The 17,900-nt window shown below is 35.5% G+C and overlaps 2 protein-coding genes across 2 annotated transcripts; one reads left to right on the top strand and one right to left on the bottom strand.

Moving 5' to 3' along the window:
• The first annotated feature begins 1,713 nt into the window (after positions 1 to 1,713).
• LOC21407586 (Fanconi anemia group J protein homolog) lies at positions 1,714 to 13,637 on the top strand. The gene is made up of 28 exons (XM_024164329.1): positions 1,714 to 2,075; positions 2,969 to 3,062; positions 3,235 to 3,310; positions 3,621 to 3,685; positions 3,778 to 3,822; positions 3,912 to 4,012; positions 4,116 to 4,257; positions 4,372 to 4,433; positions 4,511 to 4,584; positions 4,660 to 4,730; positions 7,833 to 7,920; positions 8,001 to 8,076; positions 8,153 to 8,248; positions 8,452 to 8,560; positions 8,664 to 8,757; positions 8,895 to 8,978; positions 9,054 to 9,210; positions 9,432 to 9,628; positions 9,768 to 9,812; positions 10,062 to 10,090; positions 10,173 to 10,294; positions 10,440 to 10,487; positions 10,897 to 11,021; positions 11,124 to 11,410; positions 11,659 to 12,532; positions 12,650 to 12,721; positions 12,842 to 12,961; positions 13,091 to 13,637. The coding sequence occupies exons 1-28, from the start codon at positions 1,718 to 1,720 to the stop codon at positions 13,112 to 13,114; spliced, it is 3,735 nt and encodes a 1,244-aa protein (XP_024020097.1). The 5' UTR covers positions 1,714 to 1,717; the 3' UTR covers positions 13,115 to 13,637.
• Positions 13,638 to 14,268: 631 nt separating this feature from the next.
• LOC21407585 (WUSCHEL-related homeobox 8) lies at positions 14,269 to 16,701 on the bottom strand. Its single transcript, XM_024164354.1, has 3 exons — positions 16,192 to 16,701; positions 15,010 to 15,410; positions 14,269 to 14,488 (listed from the first exon to the last, which is right to left on the bottom strand). Exons 1-3 carry the CDS (start codon positions 16,466 to 16,468, stop codon positions 14,402 to 14,404), a joined length of 765 nt encoding a protein of 254 aa, XP_024020122.1. The 5' UTR covers positions 16,469 to 16,701; the 3' UTR covers positions 14,269 to 14,401.
• Between the last annotated feature and the right edge of the window lie 1,199 nt (positions 16,702 to 17,900).

The raw sequence follows: 17,900 nt of genomic DNA, 5'->3' as shown, positions 1-17,900 counted from the left end.
ATTCTTTGAAATTACCAAATAAGTGAATAACTCTTCAAACTGCCAATTTACTGAAAATCCAATCCCTAAATGCTTGTTTGATTGGGGGATTCGTACCCCGATTCAAATCATAATTTATGGTTCGCTATAGTATTTTTCCTCATAAAAAATACACGTAAATAAAAAATAGTTCTAATCTTATGATTCTAATCTATGAACCAAACATCTCCACAATTATTTTGTTAAAAATTTGACGCTGAAGTTTCCTTTAAATAATGTCAAAATGGCTATAAAGAAGTGGATTTGTCAAATGATGTTTTGTTTAAATTTATAACATTAAGGGTGAGTTTGTTTCACAACTCAAGTTAAGAATTTGAGTTGTGTATTTGAGAGAAAAATATTATAGTAAAAAAATTATATTTAAATTTTTGTGAGAAAAAACACTGTAGCAATAAAATTTGAGTTGTCATTTAAAATGCGAAGAAAAATATGACCTAAATTGATTAAAAATAAGAAGATAATGATTGTAAAGAGACTGATAATTTGAATAAATACATTTATAGTTCTTAAGGGTGCAAGATAAATTTTCATTTAGAATCTTCCGATTTTTCATTTAAAAATATCACACAAGAAAGAAAAGATAAACGTTATGTTGCATTTGCATACTTGCATTGTTATTAATCGTAACTTCACCCAGTAGTCTTATTGTACTTTTTTTCCCAATAAAACTTTATATTTGGATAGTTGTTATTATTTCATTTTCCCTCGTAAGTTATAAGATGCGGTACAAACAATATTGAAATGACCTTTTTTAGAGTAATATCATACAACTTTAAAAAATATTGAAATTATGTTAATGGCCCGTTCAGTTCGTTGATTGGAGTTTTTAATTCGAGTTGAAATGTGACTTTATATGAGAGTTTTTTACTGTAGCAAAAAAGTTAGATTTGATTGTTTCTGATAGCTTTTTACTGTAGCTAAACTCGAATCGGCAAAATGAACGGGGCGTGATTTCGTTGAAAGTAAAGTGTGTGATATATAATAATATAGAATTAGAAGAAAATGAAACAATTACAAATATCTCTAAGATCTTGAAATAAGAAACTAAAATATTTGCACTGATTATAAATTACATAACTCACGTGGGCCCGTTTAGTTCGCTGATTCGAGTTTTTAATTAGAGTTGAGATTTGATTTTATGTGAGAGCCTTTTACTGTAGTAAAAAAGTTAGACGTGACTGTTTCTGAGAGCTTTTTACTGTAGCAAAACTCGAATTCTAAACTCAAATCTATGAAATGAATGGGTGATTGATTGAGGTTTGTGTAGACCACTTTCCTTATTATCACTTTCTTAAATTCTTCATTACATGCCTCCCTTAAATTTAACTATGACACTTTTATTTACAAGAAAATAGTTTTAACCATAGACCTTGAACCAAAATTCATAAATGTGTAATTCTCCCTTACGGTATTTTTTTTTTAGAAGACAATCCGAGCTGATTGTTTTCTTTTTGAAAATTCAGAAATGCACAAAAAATCAAGTTTAGAAACAGAAATGCCAAATGAACTTTAGTTTAGGGGCACAAATGCTAAAATCTTAAGTAACAGGGGTAATTGTATTAATTACACTCTACATTCCCCCAATATTTCGTCATTGAAGAACTTTTTGACTTTCCCGCCCCTTACAAAAGGAGCTTCTCTAGTTCAAGCTCTGTGCTTTTTCCCTCCAACTCCAAAGATGTCTTCTTCTTCTGCAACTCCGTCGACAGCAAACCCTAACCCTAAGATGTCAAAGAATGCGTATCACATCGGAGGCATTCAAGTGGAGTTTCCGTACCGGCCGTACGGGACGCAGTTGGCGTTCATGGGGAGGGTCATCGCGACCCTAGATCGGGCAAAGAGGGACGGCCACTGCCACGCGCTTCTCGAGTCTCCCACCGGAACCGGCAAAACGCTTTCGCTCCTTTGCTCCACCATCGCTTGGCAGCAACATTGTGGGTCCAAGGCGGCTCAGTCCCAGTCGAAGCCCGACCCCAAGGCCATGACCGATCCTCTCGATCATGGCGGCGGATTTGTTCCTGAAGACGAACCTTCAGGTACTCAATTTTCTCGGTCTCTGGCCTTTTCTATGGAATCGTACAAAGCATTATATGGCAGCGGAGCATTGTGATTAAATTCTAACAGTCATTATAGTCAAATTTATGGATTTGTTGACAGTTATCTGGAGTCTTGGAGTTTGTTTGATCTGTGCGAAAAGTGGATCGATTTTGGGACTTATGGTTGTTTAGTAGGAGAGAGAAGATGTGGAAATGGATTCGATGAAAAATTTAAAATCCTACAAAGAGAGTTTTTAATCGTTTTAAATATGGAGATTAGAGAACGGAATCGACACCAGACATAGTAGGAGAAAATTCCTCCGTTTTCTTCTTCACTTTCCTCACCTAGATTATGTACCTTTGCTTCCTTTCAATTTTCTCTCATTCTTACCAAGCACAACCTTAAAGCCTTATTTGGTAGCAGGAAAAAGTGGAAGGAGGGATAAGGGTGAATTAGTGAATGTATTTTAAGATTTATGGTTGTTTGGTAAGAGGGATTGAAGGAGAGAATGGATTAGGTTAGGCATTTTAAGTTCTCTACGAGGCTTTTACTTTAATCCTTTCAAAGTTTAAAGGATAAGAGAAAGGAATTCATACCAAATGTTTCCTCGCTATTTTCCTCACGTTGGTTAGATGCTTTTCCATGGAGCCAAATAAAGCAGTATATTTTTGTAAAACTCTTTGCTTTTTAGGCTATCATTGTTCGCAGGAAAGCATTGTGATTATCTGAAGTCTAATTTTCATTATTCTAGATTCACAGTTGTCCAATATTGCCTTTAGTTTACTGTCCTATTTCAAGTCCATTCTGTTTCAATGCGATTAAAATGGGTTTTTGATTGCTATTTTCTTTACGGGTTTCGCATTATTGGATAACATTTTATTATTCTTCTTAGGTATGCTGGCACCAGAAGGTCCTGGATCAGCCCAAACCATGTTAAATAATAAGACTAAGAAGGCAAAGGCAACACCTACCATATATTATGCAACGTAAGTTGTGTGTTTTTCAATAAGATATTCGAGTATGTTTTGGATTAGTTTTTGAATTTTCCCAAAAAGTTCTATGGTACATTACAAACAAGTATTTCTAATCACGGCTGCTCGAGGATATTTGGTGTTGAATTCAGTAAAATAGTAAAATTTATTTTTATTTTTTTATAAGGAGGACACATTCACAAATCTCTCAAGTGATTCGCGAATATCGAAAGACTGGATACCGGGTAGCAATGTCTGTTTTGGTAAGCTGGTGGTTTCTTCTGCTATTGATCTTTATGATTAAATTCCTTTGACAGTTTGACTAACTGGTGTCCTCATTCAGAATTGTTGCTCTTTAAAGCTGTGGTCTTTTTGGTTAATGTGCTACTTATTTCTGTACTTAACACTTCCCTGCATTCTTTGTTCGGAAATATTGCAACATAAAAACATACTTTTGCTGAAATCTGGGTTTAGCTTACTGGAGGAAAGTATGAAAGAATATTCAACTGTTCACTAAAATATTGTGATTCGTTAATGGCATCTTCAAATGCTTGTTTGTCCATTATGGTACAGGCCTCACGAAAGCATTACTGCACTAATGCATCTATACGTGGAAAAGATACAATTGATGAAGAATGGTATTCGTTTCTCTGTCACAACCCTTTGTATTTCCCCTTCTCTAAAGAAGGTTTTTGTCTTGGTGTCTAAATTGCATTGTTTGAATTTTCAGCAAGCGCCTTTTGAGAGATAAAAATGGAGGATGCCTCGAATATAGGTGAGTTATTTATTGCTTTATTTCTCAAGTTTAGTTGGAGTTGGACAAACTATGACTTGAGCATGATTATTAGTTTCTCTTTTCAACAGAAATGTAGATAAAGTTAAATGCCATCCATCCCTTTATAAAGGAGGTTGCCATGAAGCCTTTGACATAGAAGATCTTGTTAAAATTGGGCAAGCTGTGAAAGGTTCCCCCTAAATTTTCATTTTTTTACAGGTTAAAGAAAACGTTGACATCCAGCTCTTTTTCTATCAAATATGTCTGATTTTTTTTTTCAAACCATTTCCTAGGTTGTTCCTATTATGCAGCACGTTCCATGGCGGATAGTGCTCAGTTGGTATTTTGTCCATATAATTACATTATCAATCCAGTTATACGGGGTGCTATGAAAGTAAAAATTAACAGAGCCATTATAATTTTTGACGAGGCTCAGTACGTCAGACTGCTTCATCTCCTCCTTTTGTTTTATACTGTGTAATCTGTTTTTGGAAAACAAAGAATGTAATTGATAATACACGAGTCTTAGTCTTGTTTATTTGTTTGCAGTAATATAGAAGATATTGCTCGTGATGCTGGTAGTGTGGATATTGAAGAAGAAACATTGCATAGTAGGTTACAAACTATTAACACCTTCTTCTTATGATTAAGTTGTTTGTTTCTTACATAGTTGCTCTACTTTTAAAAGAATTGAAGGCAGAACTAGAAACCCTGTGCGAAGAGAATGTTACAGTGTACCAACCTTTGTATGAAATGACCCAGGTACTATTTCATCCATTTTACTCACAATTACATAACGTAAATTTATTTATACTATATTGGTTCCAAAATGTTTAGGACCTTCTAAGTTGGATTGATCATAGGAAAAAGACGTTGGAAAAGTGTGACTTTCAAGAATATGTCTCTTGGTAAGTTCTACTATGAATATGGATGCAGTTAGTCCTTCATACTATCACTTGTTTATTTTATTTTAAAGTGACCCTTGGATTCTTAGATGAACTGTGCAAATTAACATAGCATCAAAATTACATTGAGTTTTGTTGTGTTCCTATCATGTTGCTACAAAATACATACAAAACAACAACAACAACAACAACAAGCCTTAATCCCAACTGGGGTCGGCTATATGGATTTCACTTTTCTACGCAGCTCTGTTCGAAATTAGACTTTCTTAAAGACCTAGATTTAGAATGTCTTTTCTAACTACTTCGGTCCACGTAATTCTTAGTCTATCCCTCTCTCTCCTAGTATTAGGTATAAGAATGTCCTCTGAAGCACGAACTGGTGCTTCTAGCGGTCTACGTTGGACATGCTCGTACCACCTCAAGCGGCATTCGCACACCTTATCTTCTATTGGTGCTACACTTACTTACTACGAATAACTTCATTCCTTATGCGATCCATTCTCATATGGCCACTCATCCATCTTAACATACGCATTTCTACCACACTCATCTTAAATATATGTTGTCTCTTAATGGCCCAACATTCACTACCATAAAACATAGCTGGGTGGATTGCAATCCTATAGAACTTTCCTTTCAACTTAATAGGCATTTTGCCATTACATAAAACTTCCGTAGCATTCTTCCACTTAACCCACTCTGCCTTAATTCTATGTTGAATATCCTATTCTATATCTCCTCCGTACTGCACTATAGACCCAAGGTACCTAAACTTCCTAGAAGCCCCAATCTCCACACCATCTAAAGAAATTTCATCACTCTGATTACTTGAGTTACTAAACCTACAATGCATGTATTCAGTTTTCGTCATACTTAACTTAAATCTCTTCGTCTCGAGAGTCTGTCTCCACAGTTCTAATTTACAGTTAACTCCTTCCCTATATTCATCAACTAAAACTATATCGTCTGCAAAAAGTATACACCAAAGAACTCTATCTTGGATTTCTCTTGTCAGCTCATCCATCACAATGGTGAAAAGATAAAGACTAAGAGTAGATCCTTGATGAAGGCCAATCCGAATGGAGAACTCTGCCGTGTAGCCTCCAGCAGTTCTCACACTCGTGACCACCCCATCGCACATGTCCTTAATTACCTTGATATACCTCATATGCACTCCTCTCTTTTCTAGCACCCACCATAAAACTTCCATCGGTACTCTATTATATGCCTTTTCTAAATCTATAAAGACCATATGTAGGTCTGTCTTGGCTTCTCTGTACCTTTCCATCAGCATCCTAAGCAGAAAAATGGCGTCCGTGGTTGATCTACCTGGCATGAAGCCAAATTAGTTACCTGAGATGGTAGTTGTGGCCCTTAATCTCCTTTCAATAACTCTCTCCCAAAGTTTCATAATGTGGCTTATTAACTTTATGCCTCTACAATTGTTACAATTCAACACATCTCCTTTATTTTTGAAGATGAGGACAAGAATACTTTTCCTCCATGCATCAGGCATATGCTTCTTCTTTAGTATCTCATTAAAAAGCTTAGTGAGCCACACAATTCCAACATCTCTTAACGCCATCCAAACCTCTATTAGAATATCATTTGGCCCACATGCCTTTCCTTTTTTCATTTTTCGTAGTGCAGTTAACTTTCGAGACTCTGATTCCTCTTGTATACATCACATTAGGTTCTCCTTGTGACCTAAGATCGTCAAACTCTATCGCATGATCATCATTATAAAGCTTCTTAAAGTAACTCCTCCACCTTTCCCTAATGTCCTTATCTTTTGTCTCCGTATCATCCTTAACACACCTCACTTGATTTAGGTCCTGATACTTCCTTTCTCTTATCCTAGCTAGTTTATATCCTCCTCTCCTTCTCTAGTCTCAAGTTTCCTATATACCTCATATAAGTAAGTAGATCGAGCCTTACCAACTGCTCGCTTAGCTTCTTTATTCACTTCTTTGTACTTATTAAAAGTTTCAACATCCTTACGCTTTGGTAAATCTCTATATAAATCCCTCTTGGTCCTAATAGCCTTTTGAACTTCCTCACCCTACCACCAGGTTTCTTTCCTTGGGGAGCCTTTACCTCTAAATTCCCCTAGTACCTCCTTTGCCACTTTTCTAATGCAGCTGGCCATGGCATCCCACGTAGTAGTTGCGTCACCTATTTATGACCAAGTAGCCTCCTCTAACAACTTCTCTTTAAAGGCCAATTGCTTTATTCCCTTCAAATGCTACCAACGAGTTCGTGGAAGGTGGTTTATCTTAGTCCTTCTATAGCAAAGCTTAATGCTCACATCTAAGATCACCAACCTATGTTGGGTGACTAGTACTTCTCCAGGAATTACTTTACAATCCTTACATAGAGAACGTTCTATATACCTTGTGAGAAAATAATCTCTGGCTTAAGTTCCTCCTATTCTTAAAAGTGATCAAGTGAGAATCTCTTTTCTTGAAAAATGTGTGTTATGATAAAATCATGTCCCAATGCAAATTTCAAAATAGATTTTCCTTCTTCGTTTCGAGCTCCAAAACCAAAACCACCGTGGTTCCTTTCGAAGTTTTCCTTATCCTTACCAACGTGCCCATTGAAATCTCCTCCAATGAAAATACTATCCTCATTGCCTATACGACACACTAAGTCATCCATGTCTTCCCAGAACTTGACTTTAGTTTCCGCATCCAATTCTATTTGTGGAGCATTAGCACTAATTACATAGATGAACTTATTTCCTAGTACCAATTTGAGCATAATAATTCTATCCCCTATTCGTTTAATCTCAACTACGTCATCCTTCACAGTTTTGTCCGCTAGAATACCAACTCCATTGTGATTCATTTCCCAACCTATATACCATAACTCGTGTCCTAAATTTCCAATCTCCTTTGCTTTCTCTCCAGTCCACTTCGTTTCCTGTAAGCATAATGAAAGAATTTATGTATAGTCTACTTTTGTACTTGGGTGTTGAATATATTGTGACAACCAGGTGTTTTTAGGTCTTTGAGACTTTATAGTTGATAAATCCTATACTTTGTAATGTCTATATTTTGTTTGTTTTTTCCTCTTTTATTGGTGGGGCATTACGTGTTGTAGTTGGACTGGTGATAAGGCATTGAAAGAATTACAAGAAGCTAATATTTCCCAACAATCTTTTCCAATCTTGCTAGAATGTGCTGCAAAGGTATCTTTTGTAAAAATCTGTTGAATTTTATGTGTTCCATTTCTAAACTGCATGGTCTCAACTTTTGTTTTTGGTTTCAGGCAATAGAAGATGCGTCAGATACAGAGTCAACAGCTGAAATACATTTAACTGGCATGGCCGTTATGACACTAGAAGGTAAAAGATCCAAATTTTGTTGTGTTAGATGTCCTATAATATGTCAATCTATCATATCATTTCTTATGTTTTGCAGGATTGTTCTCTTCTCTGACTTATTTTTTCTCAAGAGATGGGTTTCATACGGATGATTATCAGCTTGCTGTACGAAAATACGTTAAGAAAGATGCTGGTAAGTAGTAAATGGCATTATATTTATTTTATCGTAAAATAGTGGTTTTGAACATTTCTTGGATGAGGCGTTTTCTACTTAGTTAGAAGACATGCTGGTCTAGCATGTCAGTGACGTAGATCTCATATTGCTACTGAAAAGGTAATATAATTCCTACTAAATTACACGTGAAATTACCATCATTTTTGCTTGGTATTCTTTAGGGAAAGCTTTTGGCGACTGGACATATACCTTAAGTTTATGGTGCCTAAATCCAGCCGTGGTGTTTAAAGACATTGCTCAATTATCTTTGTCAGTTATTTTGACATCAGGGTAAGTATACCCAGATGATATGTTAAGCCGTTGATTGACTGTCCAAATATGCTACTTGGTATGATTTCCAAATATCCTCTATTTCTGCATTTTTTCTGTTTAGGACATTGTCGCCAATGAATTCTTTTTCATCTGAACTTGGTGTTCAATTTGGAACGAGTCTTGAAGCTGCACACGTAATTGATAATGAAACTCAGGTATATATATATATATATATATATATATATATATATATATTTTTCATCTAGTATTTTTGTTGGTTGCATAGTTGTTCAACTTGCAAGATATTACCTTCTACCAAAAAACTTACAAGATATCACCACTGTCACTTTAGGTTTGGTCTGCCATAATGTCTTCTGGTCAAAGTAATTTTCCACTGAATGCAAGTTATAAAACAGCAAATTTATATGCTTTCCAGGTACTACTTTACTCTTGATTTATAAGGAATAGGCCTTTTATTTTGTGTTATTAACTTTTGTATCTTCTTTTCAAGGATTCACTTGGAAAATCTTTGGAGGAGATTTTTAAAGTCGTGCCTGGTGGCTCTCTTGTATTTTTCCCGAGTTATAAGCTTATGGAGAAGCTAAGAAAGCGCTGGTGTGAAACAGGTCAATGGTCTCAATTAAATGCAAACAAGTCCCTTTTTGTGGGTAAGGTTTATGTTCATTTCCTGTTCCTTCTATTAACCCTAAATTGCGACAATAAACCTTTGACAAACTGTCATTAAGGAATTTGATCTTTTATGTTGCTCATGATTAGCCTTTATGCACGAATGTTGGAGATCTTAGAAATATTAATGCTTTGACTTGATTTTGCTTTGTTGTGATTCAACACTAATTTCGTCTAATTGGACTACTATTGGCTAGTGCAGAACCAAGAGGAGCCAGCCAAGAGGATTTTGAGTCGGTCTTGAAGGATTACTACGATGCAATTTATGGTGTCAATAGACCTCTTTCTGGGAGAAGGAAAAGAATTAAGAGTTTGAAGAATAATGACTTGGCTGCTGCTCAGTGTGCAAACAGTACTAGTACGAAAGGGGCCGCCCTTTTGGCAGTTTGCCGTGGAAAGGTGTAATTTTTAGTCGTAGAGCGAATATGATCCTTCCACTAGATGTTATTCGCAAGTTGGTCCTGGCGTTCTATTTTGTTACTGGCAAATTTAATTGTAATTCTTTTAGGTTTTCTCAAATTTTCTGTTGTTCATGCAGGTTTCAGAAGGAATTGATTTCTCTGATGACAATGCCCGGATGGTTGTATCCCTTTCGTCATTCCATTTTTCGCCATTATTTTGTTTCCTTATTCCATGGTTTGAGCGTAGGGGCTCCATTAAGATGTTTTTTTTTTTTTTCAATCAAGTAATTTCGCTTATAGTGTGATTCTTAAAGCTTGTATGTTTGTTGTGTTTGTGAATGATTTGCCTATCTATTTACCTCATTAAACACGTTGCATTTCACCTTAAACCTGCCTACTGAGGATGTTTTATTTGACTTAACTATCTTAAGATAATTGTCGGCATCCCATTTGCCAACGTGTAAGTTTCTTTTTTTTTTGAATTTTTTTTTCTGGAAAGCATATCTTATGCAAGTGATCGCTGATTGTTCTAAATTGATCAGAAATGATATTCTAGTTTCGCTAAAAAAGAAGTACAACGATGCACATAAAGCATCCAAAGATCTTCTAAGCGGGAATGAGTGGTACTGCCAGCAAGCATTCAGAGCTCTAAATCAAGCCGCAGGTACATGAAAAGCAAATTATCACTTCTTTTCCTTTTCCCTTTTTTCCTTGGATGATTTGATTTGAATAATAGGTTCTACAGCAGTTTTATAAATATAAACTCTGATAAATTTGTTATCGTAACCGTGTGTTTTCTTTTTATTTAGGACGTTGTATCCGCCACAGGTCTGATTATGGAGCTATTATATTTCTAGGTAAATATTCAAAATTGACATGGTTATCTTTAATAACTGAGAATTCCTTCTAAGAGCTTTCTTTGTTGCGGGAATAAAAGTGTCCAGTTGTTTTTGGGGGGTGACAGATCCTTCTCAGTTCTCAGAAGACTCTAAACCTAACTCTTTGGTTATAACTCGCCAATATGAAGCCTCGTGTGATTCAAACTTCGTGTTTAATTTCAGATTATTTTCAGTCTCATATAGTCATTCTCAATGCTGGATCTCTATTCGAACTGCTTTTATATATCTCTCTTTTTTAACTAACATTCAAATTTCTTGTGTGTTCGTCCGTCTTTTATTTTTCTGGTGCAACTTTTTCTCTGGATACTGTTTCAATTCTGCCTTCTTCATATCTGTGGCCACTTATTTCATCACTGTGCACATTTAGATGAACGTTATCAGGAAGAAAGGAACAGAGCAAACATCTCCAAATGGCTGCGGAAATCTATTAGACAGTACGACAACTTTGACTTGATAGTAGAAGGATTAAAATCCTTTTTCAGCAATGTCAAGGTCTTTATGCGTTCTCATTCCTTAGCCTGATTCTATGTTTCATTTTCATTTCCTTTTTCAATGGATGAAAAAACATTACCAAACGAGTCAACTTGTTTGCAGGAACGAGTGAACAAGAATATGATGAATGCCTTGCAGACTTCCAATACCAGTTCAGAAAATGTACTTTCTGCAGATCAAATTAAAGGGTCTACAACAAAACGAGATCAGAACTTTAACAAATCTGATCATTCTGGACAGAAAGAGCTTTCCTTAACAAGGCATAATGTCTCCTGTACCTCATTGAATTCTCAGGATGATATGGAGCTCCAGACAACTGCAAAACTGAATGAAGATGCTGAAAACTGGCAGGAAGTTATTGACCTATGTAGTCTTCAAAACGATTCAAGGTAAATTTTAAGTTTTTCATTCAGCGTTTTAGATATTGGACTAAATCAAAGCCTTTAGGTTCAAGCTAAAATTTCAAGTTGGTCTAGTCTTGAAGGTTTAATATTCTCTCCCACTTTTAAAGGAATCATTTCAAGGTTTAATCTCTAGTTATTTTATAAATATTAGTAAAGAAATATAATTATTTGTCTGCCTGATTTAGATTTAGTAAAGGGTTAGAACTTCATTACAAGTTAGGAGTCAATTGCAGGTACCGTACAGCTTTATCCCTGGGATTCTCCGTTGAAGATCCAGAAGTATCCATTGTCAAGGAGACCCCATGTGCAGGTGACAGCATTACAACAGAAAGTCCTAGGTCCTTTTCTAAGGACGTGACCGGCTCAGTTGTTTCAAGACAATTATTGTTTGATCAACAGTCCTCAACTGATTGGAACAAAAGTTCTCCAGAAGCCCAGTGTCTGACTGAAGTTACTCCTCAGAAGAATGCTGCTGTGGACACAAGCAGATCAATGCTGGAAATGGAATCATCGAACATTTCAAGTGTTAATTCTTGTTCCCAGAAACGAAGAAAGTTCATTTCCTCATCACTGGTCTGCCTTTTTGAAGGACAGCATGATGCTGCCGATGCGAATGCTTCTAATTGTACTAATGGAGAGCCAAATGGAAGAATTGACCTCGGTGTTGAGACTAACTGCGTAGAAGAAAATTTTAAGTCAGCTGTTGCTCAACTGCTTACCATGAATGATTCTGCAATGGACAAGAGACTACGTGTTCATTGCTCACTCTGCAAAACCCCTTTGGGCCTTCCTGGAAATCATCAATATATGATGTGTTATTTGACTACTTCATCAAAGATTCATTTAGAATCCCTTCACAAAGAAATAGTGAAACCTCAGCATGTTAGGACATCAAAAGGCATACCCATTCTAGTAACAGATATTTCGTCGGTCTATCAACGACTATTCGATAGAACTCTTGAAAGTAATTCAGAACGGGGTATATGGTGTGAGAAAGATGGATGTGTGTTCAATACTATTTTCTGCCCCTTCTGTAGTACGCACGGCAATTGCCTTGGTGTACAGGTCATGGCAACTAATGCATCAAATATTCATCTTCTTAACAAGGTAAGTTCTCAATACAAAATTTAATACACATGTTTACAGAGACCTCGATGTTTGTGCATATATAGGTGCCTTTTTCTTCAGCTGAAAGTGTTATTTGCTCACTTTCTATTCCTGCAGATCTTGTTTTATGTCGATCAGCTAGAAATTGAAAATCTTGAAGAATCCATTAACAAGAAGTCAAAAGGCAAGGTAAAATTTTTCATATTTGATTCTTCTTTTTTCCGTTCAAGGCAATGGGCTGTCAACTTCGAATCATCCTAAAGGTGATAAATTTTCACTCGAATTTTGTTAATCTCTCAATTTCTGTAGGATCCCTTGCCGGTTAGTGCCTCAAGTATGAATGAAGTGGGCACTCTGAAATCCTTTGACAGATTCTCATATACTCCACAAGAAAATAACTCAGGAGGCTGGAGGTCCACAAAATCAAAGGTCAGAAACCAAGGAACTAAAACTTTTGGTTGCAGTGCATCTTGTCAAACCATGAAATTAATAATTCATTTGTACTGGTGCAGTTTTTCTTTTTCTTTTTTGGTTTTGAAAAGCATTGAATTGGTGCAGTTGAAACTACCAAAGAGAGGCTGAATCTGTAAGACAGAGGATCAATGACAGAACTTGTGTCCATAGCACTTTGTTCCGACGGCGGCGAACGATGATGACATCAACTAACCAAGTCCATGTCAAGCACTCGGTTTGAGTTTTTGCAGTTTCCCCCATCAACTAACCAAGACATTTGACACTTGATGGCATTTTATTTTATTTTATATTTAGGACTCGAGTCACTAACAATCGAGTTCTACAAATTCATAAGATAGATGAACAAAATGTTAATGTACATGTTCTATGTAATGTGTTAGGATAGTATTTTGGTCGTAAAAATACACGTGTATATTTATATTTATATTCTTTATATATAGCATGCCATATCCGACATTTTGCTTTGCTGCCTGGAATTTGTCTCCTGGAAGAGAAGCAACAAACTTTCAACCACCGAAGATGGAGGAATTTAAAGCGATGATAGTCAATGCTCCTAGAACTTATCAAAGACGCGATAAAGAAGCCATAGGAATTGCTTTTTTTTTTTTTTTTGGTGGTTAAAATCTTCTTCACTCGGATCTTGTACCTACTATTTGTGTTCTTATTCAGACCAGAAACAAGTTCAGGGAAAAATGGACTTTGCTGTTTTTATTACGTTTCTTTTATTTTGTCATGGCTTCCAATTTCCAAATTAAAGCAATTAAAGCAATCAATTCAACTCTTTAAGAAAATACCTCTAGTCACCTAGTGTGTCAGATCAACAATAGCAGAACAAAACTCAAAACAGAGCAGCACAAAAGTTTTGGAGAATTCTCTGGTGAAATTTAAATTTAAAAACAGATTACAGTTTTAAAATTACCATATCATATCAAAAATATCAGTATTTTTTTTTTAAAGTCCTCTAAAAAAAAAAAAATTTTCATCCCATAGTATGCCAACCAATTAAACTTGAAGGTAAATGTTTGAAAAAAGAAAAGAATATGATATTGTCATTACAAGCAGCATATTATACCATTGTATATATTTGAAGGTTTCAACAAACCAAGTTCATCGCAATCAGATTGTAAAGACTAAAGATTACATATACTGATATACATGCTAACAACAAAGACCTCTTTGGCTATTAGTTCTTTGCCAAGTCTGCCACACACGATTGTATATATATATATATGTATATATATATATATATATATATGCACGTGGCAGACTGTCAGTGAATGCTAAACCATCTATGGGTATAATATTTCAATAAGGAAGTCTCTCTAAATAAATATTGCCTACAAACTCAAATTCATGAGATCTATAAAGATCATCAAGAGGACATATAAGACCCAGCTACAGCTCATCCACATCCAATCCTGCCCAGGAAGGCAAGGCTTGTAGCTCAATGGCACTTCCACTAGCCGACCAATTCATCAACTCCTGCAAAATCCGTTAGAATTTCAAACACATTACAATTTATTAAAGATAGTGATGGGAAAATGAAGAGACTTGGAAAGGAAAATAATGAAATAAGAAAGGGGGATCTGTTTTTTTTTTTTTTTTTTTTTTTGATGAAGTAAAAAAGGTTATAGGGGAAGAGGTTGGAGCCCCCAAATAATCCTGGGCCCGGGCCACCTTACGGGGACCACTGACACCCTAAAGGCAACTAGACCAACGCGGTGGGGTGACTCGAACCCAAGACTTCTTGCAAGGTGAAAAAGTGCCCAACAATCATTGATATTCTGATCCAAAGGGAAACAAAATCAAGTGTAAATTAAGACTAGTTCCCTACATCATATTGTCCTTAAAAAATTACCATTCCCGACTTTGTAAGTAAAAACATGAATAGAGATATTCACTTTTCCTTCCCCTTTCCCATCAATGACACAGCATTTCAACATGCCTTAAGATTAAACATCTAAGTAAAGACGCAACATTTCAATGTTAAGTTATCTAGCTACCTCAGGACTTGGAAAGTAGACATTATCCTCCCTCGGATCAGGGTTCTCACAGAATTCTGCTTCTTCTGGTTTTGTACAGTCCTTCAAATGCTCTTCTTGAGTTTCAGTCTCTACTTCTGGTTCCGCATTGTTTGGAGCTGGAGTGGATTGCTTTCTCTTCGAACGAGCTCTCCTATTCTGAAACCAATTGTAGACATTGGTTTCAGAAATCTGGCCGTGTTGACAGAGCTCCGTGGTTATGTCTTTGATCTTCTGCTTGCTCGGGGTCCCATTACCTTCATCGAAAATTTTCTCAAGGGTTTGAAGCTGCACGGGCGTTGGTGACCACCTCTGCCTTGCAGTAATCTTGTGGCCACCATATGTCATTAGTGGATCATAGTGAAGACTTCCCAGTTTCAGTCCTAACCAGAAAAAAAAAAAAAAAAAAAAAAAATGTTTAGAGCCAAAAAGAACGAAAAATGTGTGATAAATTTTGCTGAAACTTTAACATAAAATGTTATGTGTTTATGAAAACAGTACACTTCACCATGTACAATAGCTTTGAGAACTCACAATTACACAATTTAAAAGAACAAAACAATCTCTGGCTTACACCATATATTACTCCAAGTTCATTAAATCAAAAATAAAAAATAAAAATTCTATTCTACATCTGCTCCCATTCAATACCACGCCTTACTCAACCGTTTAAAAAAATGGTGAAAAATACAAGTATATCCTGCACCTGCTCTCATGCAAGCCTAACCTTTCAATATCTTTGTCTCAGACTGTTTTAGCCAGCCATGGAGAATAAGCATGAGCAATTAAACTAATAGAGCAATAGGCACCAGGGTAAAAACTTAGCATAGAAGTTAAAGATTTCAAATATCTTTGTCTCAGACCATCAATCACCAAAGTAATAAGAATAAGGTCTTGAGTTCGAATCAGTCACAAACATAAACAATCCATTTCCCGGGATTATCTACCCTCTATATATATAACCTTTTTTATGCACCAAAACCAAGAATCCATATCTATGAACCAAAACTACAAATTGAATTGCCTACAAGGGTCGATTGATGAATAACGGATAACAAGGAACCCCATTGAATTAAAACTGAAGAAATAAAAAAGGAGGAAAATAGTAATAGCCCAGAAAACAATTAATTAAAAAAAATAGAGAGAGAGAGAAGAGAGAGAAACCAGAGAAGTCATGTTGGGAAGTGACGGAGTTGAACATCTCAGCAAGCTTGTCGCAGATGGTGGCGTAGACAGAGATCTGGCGCCTCAGAAGCTCCATTTGTTCGTCAGTCATCACCTTCACGTACATTAACCCTAATCCTTCTTTTGGAGAAACCCCATTAACAATCAATTTCTCTTCTTCCTCTTTCTGCAGTCTCTGATGATTCTGATGATGATGATGATGATGATCTTGTTGTTGTTGATGTTGATGTTGTTCACTCTTCCACTCCATAACCATCCTTAATCAATTCGCTCTTTCTAATTATTCTTACTTTCTTTCTTCTTCTTCTTCAACTTCTTAACAGAATTTAACCCATTTATTTCATTTGTCAAACCCCCGGATCCTCTTCTTCTGACAGATTCTGACTTCGAGAGAGAAAAGAGAGAGTCTTAGATTCCAAGCAAGTGTTTAGTACTGACTTCTGACTATCTAGTCCTGATTACTGACTACTGAATGAATGAATGTCTTTTTAACGATGTACCCCCAAAAAAAAAAAAAAAAAAAAAAAGGGTAAAGCGAAGAGGGAGAGAGTAAAAAGACGCTCCAGAGTCGGGCGTATTTTTTTTTGCATTTCAACGACGCCAATCGCGCAATATAGCCGGTCTCTCCTACGTAATAATACGTATACTCTGGATTGCACAATCTCCACGTCAAATTATTTTTACATTCCTATTCTTTGACCCCTTTTTTTTTTTTTTTTTTTTGTAGTATTCGGAAATTGAATTGAGATTGTAATTCAATGTATTCAAGGAATTTTTATTTTCTTTTTATTTTATTTCGGTTTTTTAAAGCTTTTGTTCGGGAAACTATTATATGGCATTCATATGTATTCATAGAGTTCAATAAAAAAAAAAAAAAAAAAAAATTAGAGTCGAGACTTTCTTAAAAAAATTAAAAATTATTTTATCGCTTAATAACTTAAAATTTTACGAAAACACGCAAGTAAACTGTAAAATGTTTTCTTAACTGCTCTTAAATATCCTTGAAGTAGAAGATTTTTCAACTATACGACATTTTGTTTGTAAAATTTCAAATCTTTATGCGATATGATCACAAGAATTTCCATTAACTATAAAAATCTATCAGCTATAGTGTTAGTATCAAAATTGCAAAAGTTCAATAGCTAAATCGGCAAAAGGAAAAGAAACAGAACCAAACTATTGCTTTAAAATAAAATAAAATAAAATAAAATGAAGAAGTGCTCCTTTTTTTCCCCTGAGGGAGGGGAAACCAATAGTGCTTAAGCAAAAACACTTTCGAGGAAAAGGTGGGAAGGATTTTAATATATATATATATATATATAAGTTTTTAATAATTACATTTTTATCAATAATCACTTATTAAGTATAGAAATTTGATAAAATGACGCAATAAAAATCTAATCTCACTAAAAGAAGACATAAAAAGAGAGGAATCAGATTCCTGTTGGTGTTGGGGACACAGAGAAAGTTGGTGCACCACCTGACGTTATAAAAGCATCAAACAAAAAGTTCATTATATTTTGGATAATTAAGAACACTCGGACATAATTGTCTCTTCAAGCTTGCAACTTACGCCAAGCTTTAGTTATTTGGTTAACCACCTAAATAAGATTATATGAGGGTGGTCCCCGAGCTATAATTTTGTCACAATAAGTTGACAAATCCACTATTAATAGGAACTCTCTCAC

Source organism: Morus notabilis, unplaced genomic scaffold, assembly GCF_000414095.1.
Source record: "Morus notabilis unplaced genomic scaffold, ASM41409v2 Scaffold314, whole genome shotgun sequence".
NCBI classification, from domain to species: domain Eukaryota; kingdom Viridiplantae; phylum Streptophyta; class Magnoliopsida; order Rosales; family Moraceae; genus Morus; species Morus notabilis.
The sequence above is the reverse complement of the archived record's forward strand: the minus strand, read 5'-3'. Positions and strand labels throughout refer to the sequence as shown.

Bases quoted from the DNA above. Each gene is read 5' to 3' on its own strand.
- LOC21407586 (XM_024164329.1), top strand. From the start codon at position 1,718: ATGTCTTCTTCTTCTGCAACTCCGTCGACAGCAAACCCTAACCCTAAG. The intron at 3,823-3,911 runs GTGAGTTATTTA...TCTTTTCAACAG, and splicing joins GGAGGATGCCTCGAATATAG to AAATGTAGATAAAGTTAAAT. The intron at 4,585-4,659 runs GTACTATTTCAT...CAAAATGTTTAG, and splicing joins CTTTGTATGAAATGACCCAG to GACCTTCTAAGTTGGATTGA.
- LOC21407585 (XM_024164354.1), bottom strand. From the start codon at position 16,468: ATGGTTATGGAGTGGAAGAGTGAACAACATCAACATCAACAACAACAA. The intron at 15,411-16,191 runs GTTTCTCTCTCT...TTTTCTGGTTAG, and splicing joins TTCCCAACATGACTTCTCTG to GACTGAAACTGGGAAGTCTT. The intron at 14,489-15,009 runs GTAGCTAGATAA...CGGATTTTGCAG, and splicing joins TCTACTTTCCAAGTCCTGAG to GAGTTGATGAATTGGTCGGC.